Source organism: Telopea speciosissima, chromosome 1, assembly GCF_018873765.1.
Source record: "Telopea speciosissima isolate NSW1024214 ecotype Mountain lineage chromosome 1, Tspe_v1, whole genome shotgun sequence".
Taxonomy (NCBI): domain Eukaryota; kingdom Viridiplantae; phylum Streptophyta; class Magnoliopsida; order Proteales; family Proteaceae; genus Telopea; species Telopea speciosissima.
The window spans coordinates 13,904,464-13,920,410 of NC_057916.1; the positions used below are offsets into that span (position 1 = coordinate 13,904,464).

Sequence of the window (15,947 nt, forward strand, 5' to 3'; positions counted from 1 at the left end):
CTCATAGTGTCCAGGGGTATTAATGGTTGAGTGATTGAGATGAGTTGGTTTGAAATTTTGTACAGTTTGTTGTGTAGTTTATTTATTTGAAAATGGGATCAAGAAATAGGTGTGGAGAATTGAGATGAAGAAATAATAGGTAGGTGGGTGTTAAAGCCCTTTCGGTTGAAAGCTTTCTCTTTCCAATGCTTGTGCTTGATGAGGGTCAAGACTCAAGACCCCGCCCCGTTTGGTTAGAATATAAAGTGAAGAGAAAAAGATTTTCTTTGGCCAAGTAGACTGAAATCAAATGGAAAAGGAAGGGCAAGTAAACTAGTTGGAAAAATCAGGTTTTGATTTGGCGAATCCCTAGTGGATCCGACTCCTCTACTTTCATCTGCCTGATACTGCTGTGCGCCCCCCACACACAAGCGCAGTGGAAAATACCATTTTACCCTCGCTCAGGTAAGGCACTTGGGCAGAGGTAACGTGGTACATTATTCCACCTTGCTTGTGTGTGGGGCGCACTAGGGGCAGGCGGAAGTAGAGGAGTCGAATTGATTCCTAATGTCCATTTTAAAAAAATATATATATTAACATAGTGAGGAATCTTGAAGACTTGCTCAATTTTAAGAAATGATCGACCTTGTACAAGTAGATCCAGTTTTCATTGACTAGGTGTTTCTGCTCGAAGTCTTGTGGACCTCAATGAGTCTGGATTTTTTTTTTACCATATGCTATTCATAAACTATAAAAACTTTGCCTACAACTAAAAATAAAAGCTTAGAATTTGTGTTCCTGATTTTGCATATTAGCACTTTTTTTTCTTCTTTTCATCTACGAGGCAACAATACCCTCAGTCCCTCCTCACTCAGAGAAGAAGAAAGAAGATATAAAAGGGAGAAAGAAGGTTGCTTGGTCGTGTGGATCTTGCGCCTAGACACAGAAGAGTGCAAAATTACTATCCTACTCTTGGGAAATAATAAATTTCATCCATATTGATGCCTCTGTGCATAATTTTAATGGTCCCCACATTGGTGCAAAGACTACATGATCAGGCAACGATCTCTTGCCCATTAAAAAAAATAAGTTAAAAAAAAACATGATTTACCCTGACTAAGTTTGACTCACCCGAATCACCAAGTTTTGAAAAGGGTGAATCGGGTCGAAGAACAAGGTTTTCCAATAATTCAATTGGAAGTAAGGTGAAATGAAGAAACCGGATATGTAATTAATCATTGAAGAAGAAAAAATATCATTAAGATAAATCTACATTAATAGTTGAGAGGCACATGAAATTGAATTATCTTTTCCCTATCTACACTTCAATATACCAAATCTATTCAAATAGATAATAAGAGAGAAGTGCACTATATATTACTCTAATCAAGGGGTGGATCGGTAATTTTACATTCTCTTGTATCAGGGCACAAGCGCCAAGCGACTTGGTAAGATTCTTTTTCCATATATTAGTGGGTGTGTTTGCGCAGTGTGGAAGGGCTAGTGATATATTAATCCAGGCTAGGGCTGCCCCGGGCTAGAAATCGGTGATTCATTGATGCCTTTTCCAATCCTGGTCTAGACTCTGGAATGGCCAACTGCTTTACCCGATCTTTTCTTTAGACTCACTCAACCGGAGTCCTCCTCAGTGGCTACCTATAAATAAAACATAGAAGGCCCACGAGTCATTGGCCTTGAATCGAAAAAACTGTAAATTGGGGAAGAAAAAATGGCTGCATCAGCCATGGTTGTCGACCCCAAACCAGCGTTGGAACCCCCACCGTCTTTCTCTTCATCGAGATCTGATCCATACGGAGTTTCCGACCAGTCATCGTTTTCCGATGAGGATGATTTGTATGGACGCCTCAAATCTTTGCAGCGTCAGCTTGAGTTCATCGATATTCAGGAGGAATACGTAAAGGATGAGCAGAAGAATTTGAAGCGTGAGCTTCTCCGGGCTCAAGAGGAGGTGAAGAGGATCCAATCGGTTCCTCTCGTTATTGGTCAGTTTATGGAGATGGTCGATCAGAATAATGGCATTGTTGGTTCAACAACTGGCTCGAATTACTATGTTAGAATACTCAGCACCATTAATCGGGAGCTGTTGAAGCCTTCAGCGTCAGTGGCTCTGCATCGGCATTCCAACGCCCTTGTCGACGTGTTGCCACCTGAAGCTGACTCGAGTATCTCGTTGTTGAGCCAGTCTGAGAAGCCGGATGTTACCTATAATGTAAGTTTTCTTACCCACAGAATTAGGGTTTTGGATTATTTGGGCATCTCTCTTTATCTCAGTAATCCTCCACAGTTTTGGTTGGAGATCGCTCTAGTGTTACTTCAGCTGGTAGGGTTAAGTTTATCTTTGGGGTTTGTTGGACTGTTTCATTGACAAATTCATTTCCCTTTCTTGTCTCTTCTTCCTTTTCAGTTTGAATTAGCTGGGTTTCGTATAATTCCTCTATTTGTTGAATCTGTGGCTAACCATATCAGAACCTTCGGACGTTTTCTGATGAAAGCCTTTTGTGGTGGTTTCAGGCTCCCTTCTCCTCCCTTTTTTTTTTTTTCCTACTAATAATAGTTGGGCCTTTTCTGTCCCCCCCCCCCCCCCCCCTTTCTTCTCCGGTCGCTCAACTTCTGTGTCCCCTTCTTAGCCCTTTCTTTTTCCTGTGCTACTTAGGGTTTATGTCATCTGTATTATATGGAATTTAAAAGGTTATGTTGCAGTTGGTAGAGAACTTGCAGTTTTTGTTCTTTCCTGTCTGTATTTGGTTATCTTGGCCGTACTTTTCTGTAAATCATCTCTATTGATTTTCGATTTGCACTTTCTGGTTGAGTTTAGAATTCAAATGTCTCTTTATGTTCGAACTTCAGAAAGCTATCTTCCAAATCTTTGTTTTTTCCATTCACCTTGCCTTGTCAATAGTTGCCCTCTTCTTGCCCTCATACATAATCCATTTCTTGTGGATGTCCAATAGTTCTATGTTAAGAGTGTGTGTGTGTGTTGGGGGGGGGGGGGGTTGGCACTAATAAGAGCACTTTTTATATCTTATCAGCCCACACGATAGAGTATTACTTCTCTTTTGTTGGCACGGGCATTATGGGAGTGTCCTCCTTCACTAAAATGAGTGTGGCGTGTGATTTCTGTAGAAACTATTATCCGTGGAAAAACTAAAATTGCAATGGAGATGTACCTACCTCCGACTGTCCCAGAGACATGAATGATAATGCTGCCATTACTCTGATAAAATTTTCCGGCTTCTTCTTCTCCGGCAAACCCAATCACTGCTTCAATAAGGAATGTTATCTAGCCTTTTGAAGTCTCTTGCACTGCACATGGAAGATGGCTGTTATGTGCATATATCCAAGGCAAGAACCCCCTTCACCTATTTTTACTCCCTAGGCAACTACCCACCCTCACAATAGTTACCCATTGGGATAGGCAACCTAACCACCAATGCGACTTCTAATCCTTATGCTGATGTGACAATTGAGCCACATGGCCCACATCAACCAACATTCTCCCATTTAGCTTTTATTGTTGGTGATACAGATTTCTGTCGGCTGTTTTGAGTTATTGCTTTGAAGCCAGTTCTTCAACTTCATGAACCAATGAGAACTGAGACAAATCTTTCAAAATATAGGGGAAAAGAAACGTGGGTATGGAAACTGTGGAACATGATAGAGTTACAGAATAGTTGAACTACAGTTTGATATGTCCTGCTTATTTAACATGTTAAATTCAACTACAGACACTACCAAAGGTCCTTTATTTTATTTTAAAAGAGAAAAAAGTGGAATTGATTAAACAAGTCAAGAAATATATACTTTAGAATGTGGAATATATGTTCAAATGGCTATTGAAACTAACAGGTGCTGACCTAGCAAAAGAAAAACACTTGCCTGAATGTTTAAGGCTTGGGTGTATGCTATCCCCGCCTCCCCAACAATAGTTTGTTTAACATTCAAAATGGAAATTACTCGGGAATCATGGTAGTTCATGCCCAATATGTAGGTCACTCCCTTCCATGTATTACAATATGAATCCTTTAGTTCTAATGCTTTAGGAATCAACCCCATGGTCAATTCGCGGGTACAATCTTTATTGCCTTTCATTCTTAATGGACATTTATCATTTCAAAACTTAAATTGCGCTCAAACATAATAAATGACAAAAACTCAAGGTTCAGAAATCAACAACTTAATGTTGTAACATCTTATATAAAACATCAATTACAAGGATTTACATAAGCCCCATACGCCGAACATGTCCTACAAATACATTAGATGGGAGCCATTTAGTAAAAGGATTGACTATCATCTCCTTAGTACAATTTTTTTTTCCTATCGAAACACGATGATTTTGAATATCCTCTTTTACAGCAAACTACTTAACATTTAAGTGTCTACATTGACTCACAGTGTACGTGTTGTTAGATAACCTTACTGCCACGTTGTTGTCATAGTATATTCGTTTGGCCTTTCTATAGACGGAATAAGCTGAAGGTCTGTGATGAAAAAAACGTAACCATGACGCATGAGAGAATGCCTCATAACATGCCACAACCTTTGATTCCATTGTTGAAGACAGTCTTTGGTTGCTTCACACTTTTCTAGGATATCACACCTCCAACTAACAAAAATATGTATCCCGAATTGGATCTTCTTGTATCTCCTCATCTAGAATAGTCTGAGTCATAATATCCAATTAGTTCCAAATCATCAACATGTTGATATGTCAATATGTGATGCTTGGTGCCCTGAAGATATCTTAGTACCTTCTTCGTTGTTCGCCAATGTGGCATACCAAGATTTTTTTGGAATCTTCCTAGGACTCCCACTGCAAAGGGATGTCTGGCCTTGTGCATACATCAGACTGTCCGCTACAATTGCATATGGGACACTATGCATTTCTCACTCTTCTAAGATTGTTCTCGGAAGTTATTCCAAACTCAGTCTATCACCTTTAATAGACCAAGCTTGAGGTCTCGGCTTATGAAGGAAGCCTACCTTAACTCAAATTTCAATTGGATCAAAAGTCTTATCTCCATTATCACTTCATATGTATTATTTAAGGATTACAATAAGGAGTTGTAACATCTCCTACTTCTGAATAATTGAACCCGTACCTCTCCCACTATCTTACTAACTCCATCAACTAATTACCATCTTACTAACTCCCTATAACTAACCCGCACATATGATATTACAAATAAAATAATTAATTTAAATTAGCTAATACGTAACATCTCCACAGGGTTAATCCCTTGTTTGGAATCTACTGCAACCAAAAGCATCCCTAGGGCTGCCTTAAAGTTGCCTTGATTCCAGAACAAGGGTTGGTACTGTGGAAACGGCTTTCAAGGGGTGGTCCCCTTGCATCACTATTTTTTGCTTGGGTTTTGTGTGTGTGTGTGTGTGTGTGTGTTGGGGGGGGGAGGGTGGACCTTGCCATTTGTCTCTTCTGGCTTCAGCAGCCGTCCACCATGGCTGCTAAAAATCATACCAAAATCTATAATTCGATATGTTCACAAGCCAGCACACCCATCTGCCCAATGGTCATTGATAGTCAATGATCATTATCTTTTCATATAAAATAGCTAAGAGCTATGATGTCTCACAGCCATCTTGTCCCTAGGATCAGGTGTATGGAAACATCCTGATTTCAGTATATTTGGTAATAACTATACCTCTAATCAAAACTGTGAATTCAATGTTAAGCGTATTTTATAGCCCAATAGATTGTGTTTTAATGAATAAAGAAAATTTTTTCCTGTGTTGAGCTAGTTTCTTAGCCTTTTTTTGGGTCTAAAATTGTTTCTTAACATCAGGGTGGAAGTTGTGGTCACTAATGTTTCATTATTTTTTTTTTCCTTCTTTCTATTGACTATTGACAGAATATTTTCATATTGCTGATTTATAACTTGTGAAATTGGTCTGGAAACGGGTGGTCTTTTTGGTACCTTATGTTGGAACTTGTCAACTTATTAATGAGGGGAAATTATAATGTTCAAAAAAGTTTGTGAAATTTGTAAAGCTCACAAGTTGTCACATGGCAAGTAATGGTAGACATGGATGGTCCTTGTTATACAGAATACAACACCCATCCCATCCTATCCTATCCCATCAGAAAGTCTCATCATAATGGTAATGTACAAATGTATAATAGGGGTCATAAAATGGTTCAAAGTTGTATCAAATTACAAAATGCTTACCAGTAGAGTTTAGTTGCATCTTTGTGATTTTTTTTTTCCAGCTTTGGATACTCTTCTAATTCATGTCCATGCTCATTCTGCATTGAAATTTGATCAATGGGAGGGGTGGAGGTTCTGTTCTTAGAGTTGGGAGAAACTCCCCGTACTGGTTACCCACCACCTACGGTGGGAGGTGATGCATGTTCTTATAAAGGAGGACATGTGTCAACTCCCCACCATATGTGGAGGGTGCCAGTGCGAGGAGGTAATCTTGACTCCTGTTATATGGATCCACCCAAAGTATCGACTTTGAATTTTGTGAGCTTTACAAAGTAGGCACATCGTTGTTGCAAGCTTGGCCTTCTTTTTCTAAATCCTCGTATCTCTTTCTTATGTGTGCAGGATATAGGTGGATGTGACATTCAAAAGCAGGAAATCCGTGAAGCTGTTGAGTTACCTTTGACGCATCATGAGCTATACAAGCAAATTGGAATAGATCCTCCACGAGGAGTGTTACTTTATGGTCCACCTGGCACTGGTAAAACAATGCTTGCCAAGGCTGTTGCTAACCATACAACCGCAGCCTTCATCAGAGTGGTGGGCTCTGAATTTGTTCAAAAGTATTTGGGTGAGGTAGGCCTTGTGTTGCTGCTAAATTTTTTTATGCTGATTTTTTTTGCTGCCTTTCTCGCCAATTGTCCCGATGACTTATGTGACACAATTCCTAACCTAGCATTGGAGCTTCTCAACTGTTTTCTTCCCTTACTCTACGTCTTATTGTAGTTTTGTTCCATAAGTTGCTTCAACCTTCTTCGCGAGATCAGTTATTACTGTTTCAGTGCGTGCCCATCAGAAAAGCAAAATCCATATTCTGATTCTTTGGCAATGATTTAGTTTTTGTGTGTACTTCTTAAGAAAGTGGAGGATGCATACACAAAAGGAATAGTTTTGGTAAAAATTGAAGTTATTTAGTAGGGTGGAAAATTATTGTATTAGAATTTTGTTTGATACCTTCAATGAGTTTTTACAGACTCCTCTTGGATCAGAAATATATGATCTTAATGTCTTAAATGGATTGTATGGGTGTTCAGATGCAAGCATGGTTTTCTAAGATGTATTTGATATATATCCATATATTTGGTCCCTAAATTTTTAAATCTGTGAACTTATAAATAGTTTCTGACCTTTTTCTCCCCATCCCCTGCCCAAATCTTTTTATCATTTGTCTGAAAATCGTGGGATAAATTATACCTGTAAACATCCCATACATATTTTTCAATCACTGAATTAAATATGGTAAAGTGATTTGATTTGTCTACCCTTAATTTCAGGGCCCAAGGATGGTTCGTGATGTTTTTCGTCTTGCCAAAGAGAATGCTCCTGCGATTATATTTATTGATGAGGTGGATGCTATTGCTACAGCTCGGTTTGATGCTCAAACTGGAGCAGACAGAGAGGTTCAACGAATCCTCATGGAACTCCTCAATCAGGTAAAGCTTGAAAGATATAGGGCTTTGTGGGTAGAAGAAGTGTAATGGGCTCAAAGTTTAGTCAAGGCTGCAAGGATACTAACAAAAGAGTTGGTACCCAATGTGTCATTGGCTCGTGCCTGGCAAGCTGGAAAACATGGATATAAGGTTTTGTCCCAAAAAATAGCATTTTTTGTTGAGCGCTAAGATATTTGTGCCTTTTCTCAATCAGAAACCTGGAGGTAAAGGTAGAAAGCGGTTTGTTTCCCCCTTTAAACCAATAAAAAGGATAAATATGGAGTCATAATGCTATATTGCCATGATGTTGAATAGACAAGGATGTAATGAGCCCATGCATCAGTTGGTCGTTGGGCTAACTCTGATTTGAGAAGCATGCCTGAATTCATTTTGCTTGGTTGGATAGAGTGAAAAATATCAATGGTGTATAAGTCTGCAAATCTGCATATAGTTTGGATCTGACACTTTGATTTTTTGTTTGAATTCCTTTGCAGATGGATGGTTTTGATCAAACAGTGAATGTGAAGGTAATAATGGCAACTAACCGGGCTGATACTCTAGACCCTGCACTTCTTCGACCTGGTAGGCTTGACCGGAAAATTGAATTTCCTTTGCCTGATAGACGACAAAAGAGACTTGTTTTTCAGGTAAGTTTTAGTTAGTCCTTTGGAAATCTTCTATCTACCACTATTCAACCTGGAGCATCATTTCTTTTATTTAATTTTTTTTTTTGGGGGTGGGTGGGTGGGTTGGGTTTGGTTGTAACTATTCTTTGTCCTTGTACAGGTCTGCACTGCCAAGATGAACTTAAGTGACGAGGTGGACTTGGAAGACTATGTTTCTCGACCAGATAAAATTAGTGCTGCTGAGGTTAGTTGGTTTTGCACCTCACCTCTGCAAATCTACTCAGGAATTATTTTATTTCTAGTATATCACTGATTCTCTATGCGTGTTGTTGAGTTTCTAGTGCCATACAATGATAGAGGCATCTGTTAATTTAGATACTGTACTTACAGATGAGGAGTTGACTTGTTGCTAATGGACTTTATGGTCAGTGCACATTAGACCTGGCCTGGGTCCAGGGGAAGTTGGAGTTGGGGTTAAAGAATCAAGGAGTGAATTCAGTGACGAATATTATGAGATCATATATGGCATTAGGACCGACTGATATTTTGATGTTCAGTGCATTAAGTTGAAAAGTTTTTTTAAAAAAAAATTAAGTAATAAGGAAATGTTATGGTGGTGGGTTACCTGCCTAAGTCACACCTGGATAGCAAATGCCCTCACTTCCCCAACTCATGGTCAATCTTACTAGTGACTTGCCGACTTAGTGAACAAGGGCAATGGAGTAATTTCACACAAACCATCTCCCCTCCCCAACTCATGGATGTTTCTCTCTCTCTCTCTCTCTCTCCCTTCCCCCTCCCTTTGATGATTTCTGTCTTTACATTCGCCAGTGATTTCATCGCCGCATTTTCAGGCCACAAGCTCTTGGGTTTCCGGTTAGAGTTCATGCAGTTCAGGTTGGGCTTAGATTGAAGGTTCATGGAAGGGTTCATCTTTAGATTTAAGTTTTCATTGTTCAAGTGTTACGGTTTCATGGTGAGTCACTTGGGTTTCTGTGAGGTTTTTGGTTTCTGGTGAGTGGAAGTTTTTCTGGCAAATAAGGAGATGAAGGAAGAAACATGCAATGGTGACTTTGGTGAGTTGCCGGTGGGTATGATTTTATTAAATTTTTTGTTTTTTGTTTTTTGTATGAGAGAAATCAGGATAAAATCGGAAGAAACTCCCCTCAAATTGGAGTCATCTTCAAAAAGGTTTTTTTGGCCCCTGATTTAAATATTTCGTAATGAAAGATGGGTTGGTTGAAGTCAAGGGGAATTGACTGTCAGGTGACATTTCATGGGTGTCCCATAAGATGGCCATAATAGCAGGTAACACTAGGTTTATAAAGTGGGGTGAGATTGTCTTGATTCAGTGTGTGTTGAATGTGCTAATATATATATAGTCTGTTATGGGTTTAGAATAGTAACCAATTTTTCTGTGGTGGTGATGGCACCAGATTACAGCAATTTGTCAAGAAGCAGGAATGCATGCAGTGCGCAAGAACCGGTATGTTATCCTCCCCAAGGACTTTGAGAAGGGATACCGGGCCAATGTTAAGAAGCCTGATACTGATTTTGAGTTCTACAAATGAAGAGGCCTTCAAACAAACTGTAGCACACCCTTGCTTGCACACACTCTTCTTTTGACTTTTCTCCTTTCTGCATAAAAAATACACAACCACTTATCATTATTAAGACATCTTTTGTATAATTATTTTCTTTGGTTCTCTATTAATTAAGTAAACATCAGTGTTGGCTTCCTCTCTCTTTCTCTCTCTCCCCCTCCCTCCCGGTTGGTACTCAGCTACAGAAAATCCATTCCTTCAAAGTATGGCATCAAATGCTTCCGATCACCATGAATTAAATAAATGTCACGGCTTGTGAAATTTCTTCTTGTTTAATCAAATTCACCATTTTGCTTCTGATATTAAAGCCCAAGAAATCAATCTGACGGTCAACAACTTGCACCGTAATCAGTTACAGATTGGACGTTTTAAATTATGAGTTAAATACATGTACCCCTTGTAATGCACTCAATATTCCTCGTACCCCCTAAGCTTCTGATAAGTTCACGTACCACCCCTCAATATTCCATGTGTACCACCCCTGCTTTACCTCCTAATGCCATTTAAGTGCACACCAGGTATTAAATGTTAAAAAATTATCAAATTACCTTTTTTTTCTATCTTTTTTAAATTTTGAATAGACTTAATTGTCATGACCTATTTGCTAAATTTTGAAAATACCAAAATACTCTCATCTTCTCCAAATCATCATCTCTTTTTACATACCCACCACCATCACCCACCATTAACACCATCACAACATAACCGATCCATCATCCCATTTATTATTCATCTTATTTCATCTTCTACTTATTAGCCAAAGATGCTGTCAAAATGCAACTTCCTTTGTTTTTTCTTCTACATCAACCTTGCAATGTCAAAGATCAAAGTTGACACCATAACAAACCTTGATGGGAGGCAGCACCGAATAAAATGCTGGTTATAAAGGGGGAAAATTGAAAATAAACGAAACCCTAGAAATAGAAATTCAGCCAAACTGATGGGATGAATCACTCAGACCTTTTCTTCCAATGCAAGTTTGAAAATGTACTCTCTTATTCTCCAGATCCACTATGTTACTATCCTTCTCTATATTCCTCTAACAATTATCTCAAAACATGGGCTTAGAAAACTGGTTACCATTGAAAGAGAGCTGTGAAGAAAGTGAGATTTCTATTAAACTTGGATGTTAATCGATGGAGGATTGCTTCGATTATCGGTAGAACGAGCCAGCGGCGATTGAGCTTCAACGATCGGCCTGGTTTGCAGGCGATAAATGACGACAAAATCGATACAGAAGAAGTGATTGGAATTTCTCCAAGAAGGGCACTTCAAAGGACAATGAGCTCTCCCTCTCCAAGGTCATCTGATGAAGCTATTGATAAGAAAGCAGATTTGTTTATTGAGAATTTCTATAATCGACTTCGGATGGAAAGGCAGGTTTCATTGAATCTTAGATATTGCAGAACAGATAGCTTGGAAAGCAATGGATCGGATTCGTAATGAAAGATGGGTTTTTGTTGAAAGGTGGAGGGAGGCCTGTGTTTTAGAAGGGAATCTCCTCGGTAATAAAGATCATTCTTTAATTCTTTTCCTTTTTTGATTTATTTCACTTTTCACTCTGTATTCCCCACCCCACTACCTTTTTTCCGCTTTTACTGTTTTATTTTTTCTTTATTTGTTCGTCGCCTTCGATCAGTTGCAGAGAGAGAGAGAGTGGAGGGAAGAGAGAATGATGGAGGAAGTGAGGGGTGAAGAGAGAGAGAGGTGGTGGTACCTGTATATCCGTTCTACGGTGGTGGTGGGTATCTACATTGTAAAAGAAGATGAGGGTATTTTGGTCTTTTCAAATTTTAACAAATAAGTCAGGGCAATTAGGTCTTTCAATTTTAAAAAAAGGCAGAAGAAAGGGTAGTTTGATCATTTTTTAGCGTTTTAGACTTAAATGGTTTTAGAGGGTAAAGTAGAGGTGATAGGTTGGGGTACGAGGAATATTGAGTGCATTACAGGGTACTTGTATTTTACCCTTAAATTATTTGATGAAGAACACTCGGGCAACTGCCTACAGAAAGTCAGAAGTAAGCTGGAGCGTTGGATTTGTTTTTTAATTTTTTGTTTGGGTAAAGTACACGTACCCCCTATAATGCACCCAATATTCCTCTAACCCCCCTAAGCGGCTCAATATTCCATGTACCACCCTTCAATATTCCACATACCACCCCTGCTTTATACCCCAAATGCCAGATAGGTCCAATCCGTTAAATACCACCGTTAGATGTCAAAATTTTGACCATTTTACCCTTTGCTCCATTTTCTTAAATCTGAAAAGACTTAATTACCATCATTTATTTGTTGTCCTAAACTAATTAAAAATGACCATTTTACCCTTTGTTTTATTTTTATAAATGAAAAGACCTAATTGCCCTCATTTATGTATTATCCTAACCTAATTTGAAAAGACTATTTTACCCCTAAATATTTGTTCCTAAAAACCCCAAATATTGCCCTGACCTATTTGTTCATAATATGAAAAGACCTTTTTACCCTAACCTAATTTGATAAGACCCTTTTACCCCCACAATTTGTTCTTAAGAACCTAACCCAACCTAATTACTAAAATGCCCTTGCTAGGGCATAATTACCAAAATACCCTCATCTTCCCCAAATCTCATCTTCCCCAAATTCCATCTTCCATTTCTGAAACTTCTCTCAAACTTCATAGAAAACGACCTTCCTGCCCTCATATATAAAAACTGTTCTTCATTCGTGCACTCTTCCATGCCCGTTTGCTCAGAGAACCTTCTCCTAACAAAAAATAGGGAGGATGTGTTACATGTTCACCCTTCTCCCTCTCTCTCTGTCGCTCGCTTGTTCTGGTCTCTCCCTCTCATTCATTTCTTCTTTGAGTCCAGGAATCTAGGGCAACCAAACGGCTCGGTTCGTTCCTTTCAGCCATGAATATCTTTCAATCTGTAGGCGATGTGATGCATTTGGTCAGTATTTTGATACTGCTGCTCAAAATCTATGCCACTAAATCATGTTCAGGTAACAAATGTAACACAACTTCTTCATTTCTTCTTCTTCCGCTTTGGGCTGGTGAGTGGGTTTCTTCCAGTATTTAATTGTATTGAGATTGTCTTGGTTGTAATGGTGGGGCTAAGATTTTTTAACAATCTTATGGAGATTAGGGATTTCGCTCAAAACGTAGGAGCTTTACGCAACAGTATTTCTGGCTCGGTACTTAGATCTCTTCACGGATTTTATTTCTCTTTATAATACTGTGATGAAGCTGGTATTCATAGCGAGTTCTGTTTCCAATTCCTAAGCTATACTGATGTTGGGTGTGTAAATTGTGCTTAGAAGTCTTAGGCAGCATTTTGTGTTCTCAACTCTCTCTGTTTCTCTAAGTACGGAGGCGCTTTAAGTTAGTTAATTTGGGGAAGATGAGGGTGGTTTTTAGGAACAAATATTGAGGGGTAAAATAGTCTTCTCAAATTAGATTAGGGTAATACATAAATGAGAGCAATTAGGTCTTTTCATTTATGAAAATAAAACAAAGGGTAAAATGATCATTTTCAATTAGTTTAGGGCAACAAATAAGTGAGGGTAATTAAGTCTTTTCAGATTTAAGAAAATGGAGCAAAGGGTAAAATGGTCAAAATTTTGACATCTAACGGTGATATTTAACGGATTGTACCTATCTGGCATTTGGGGTGTAAAACAGGGATGGTATGTGGAATATTGAAGGGTGGCACATGGAATATTGACCCACTTAGGAGGGTACGAGGAATATTGGGTGCATTATAGGGGGTACGTGTACTTTACCCTTTTTGTTTTGATTATTTTAAAAATGAGGTATAATTTTGGTAATTCGTGTATAAAAGGAAAAGGAGAAGGAGAAATAAAAGAAGGGGGTTCCCCCATCCACGTCAACAATCTGTGTGAACCTTTATCGTTACATATGGACGGTTGGATATCTAAGCTATTTTAGCGATCCCCAGTCGTCGATGTTACTCCCTTACGCAAGTCTCCTTCTTCTCTCGGTGTTGTCTGAAACCCTCTTTTTAAATCTCTTCAGACTTCACATTTTCTCCAGACCTGTTCTCTATCTGGTTTCTGTTTCTGTCTCCGTCTCTTTCTCTCTCTCTTTCTATAGTTGTAGACTGGTAGTTAGTTATCTGTTGGGTGTCTGCTGGGTCTTCTTTGTTACTTCCATGGCACCAGAAGAGGTGAATTAGTCTCATCTACTGTTCTTGGTGCTAGTTTTAGTTCTGCTGGAGTTGTTCTTTTGCTGTTAATGAGATTTGTGTTGAAATTCTCGGTCTTGGATCTAGTCATGCTGGGTCTCGATTCAGAGAAAGGTAAAAAGTCTTTGGTTATCATACTGGTGATATAGTGCAACCCCTCGAGTTACGAAATACCCTTTCTTGGCAAAAGTATTTGGTTATCCTACAGGGCTGTTTTTTTCACTGGGTGAACCCACATTTTTAAGTTTCAAATGAAAACTGTGTTGTAATGGAGATTGGAATATCTTATAGTGTTTGGAATTGTAGCCAAACAGGTTTGGGTGGTATCGGGAAGTGGGCTACGTTCTAGTAACATGAGTTATTTTGAAGACCTGTGGACATTTTTTTCTTTCTTCGTTGAGTTAACAAATTATGAATATTAGAGTGAATCGAATCACTATGAAAATTTGAGTAACAAGAGTAGTTATCTATGTAGCAACGGAATGTGATATCATTAGACAAATTTAAATCATTTGTCATTCAAAAATCGAGAGAGTCTAGTATTGTTTAGAGTATTGATACACATGAATAGTCTAGTGTTGTTTAGCATTGTTTATGGTAATTGATACATATGAATGGAAAAATAAAATACAATTGCGACAATAATAATTCACTTTTGAAGAAAGATAAATTCCACCCTGAGTCTCTTTATATGATTGGATTTCATTTTGGGTACCCTAAACCAAATGGAGTTATTGGGCACCGGTGGGTGATGTCATTGTACTAAAATGCCCATGAGTATAATTTAAATTTTCATTTAATTTCCATTGACTTCTTAAATCAAGCTGTACCTTTTCTTCTCCTCTCTTCCCTTACTTTCCTTGATTCCTGCCTACCCTCTTACCCTTCCCCATCTCTCTTTGAGGGAATGTGTTTTGAGGACCAAAAAATGGATGATTTTGAATTTGAAACACGATGATGATGATGATGATGATGATGAAGGATAAGTGGTTGCGCTTCCTGGCCAGCATAAGGGGATGTGTCATTTTTAGAGTGAGAGAGAGAAAGAGAGTTAATACTGGTTATGGCAATTAAAATTGGGCACCACGGTGGGTGGGGGAATGGTACAGTTGGTAAAAAACAATGCCAAACTAAGAGCCCGTCTAGCTCAGTTGGCACAGCGCAAGGCTCTTAACCTTGTGGTCACTTCAAATAAAAAAAAACACAATGCCAAACTATGGTTTAAAATATCGGGGATCAGGCGTATCGGTCGATCTGTATCAGTTTCAGCCGTTCTTTATACCGATATTTGTCCGATCCATAACGAAGTTTACATTGAAAATAAGGGGAAAACAATATAATCTGGCACAACATGTTACGAATAATGTTTATATGATTTTCATAATAACAACTATCAAAGTTGCGCCGTCTGTGGGAATCGAACCCACGACCACATGGTTAAAAGCCATGCGCTCTACAAGCTGAGCTAAGACGGCTTCACTGTAATTATTACACTACTTAATAATAACTAGATTTCAAATTATTTTCAAATTCTTTTTACTTACGAGGGACAATCCAAAGAACGTTATAACTTCTTCATTGTTCTTTTTTTTTTGTTGGTAAAAATAACTTCTTCTTTGTTCAGTACTTTGGTTACAAGATGCACTTAATTTTATTTACAGATAGCTGCAACCAACCCTCAATTACAAAGTCTATTTGGTTATAAACAAACGCACCCTTTGTATATTCTGATTTCTTTTAGGGAAATTTACACATACCCTCCTGAGGTTTGACGAAAGGATATTTTTACCCCCCAGATTTGGAAAATTCTACGTACCCCCTGAGGTTTGCAAATGGTAACAGATAGGTCCATTCCGTCCGTTCATGACTAACACTG

At 38.6% G+C, this 15,947-nt stretch overlaps 1 protein-coding gene and 1 non-coding gene across 2 annotated transcripts; one reads left to right on the forward strand and one right to left on the reverse strand.

Moving 5' to 3' along the window:
- Positions 1–1,662: 1,662 nt before the first annotated feature.
- LOC122672063 (26S proteasome regulatory subunit 6B homolog) lies at positions 1,663–10,023 on the forward strand. Its single transcript, XM_043869570.1, has 6 exons — positions 1,663–2,209; positions 6,570–6,800; positions 7,499–7,657; positions 8,149–8,301; positions 8,441–8,524; positions 9,717–10,023. Exons 1-6 carry the CDS (start codon positions 1,709–1,711, stop codon positions 9,849–9,851), a joined length of 1,263 nt encoding a protein of 420 aa, XP_043725505.1. The 5' UTR covers positions 1,663–1,708; the 3' UTR covers positions 9,852–10,023.
- A 5,450-nt stretch (positions 10,024–15,473) lies between these two features.
- On the reverse strand, positions 15,474–15,546 carry TRNAK-UUU. The gene has a single exon. It is a non-coding gene; the product is annotated as a tRNA-Lys (tRNA).
- Between the last annotated feature and the right edge of the window lie 401 nt (positions 15,547–15,947).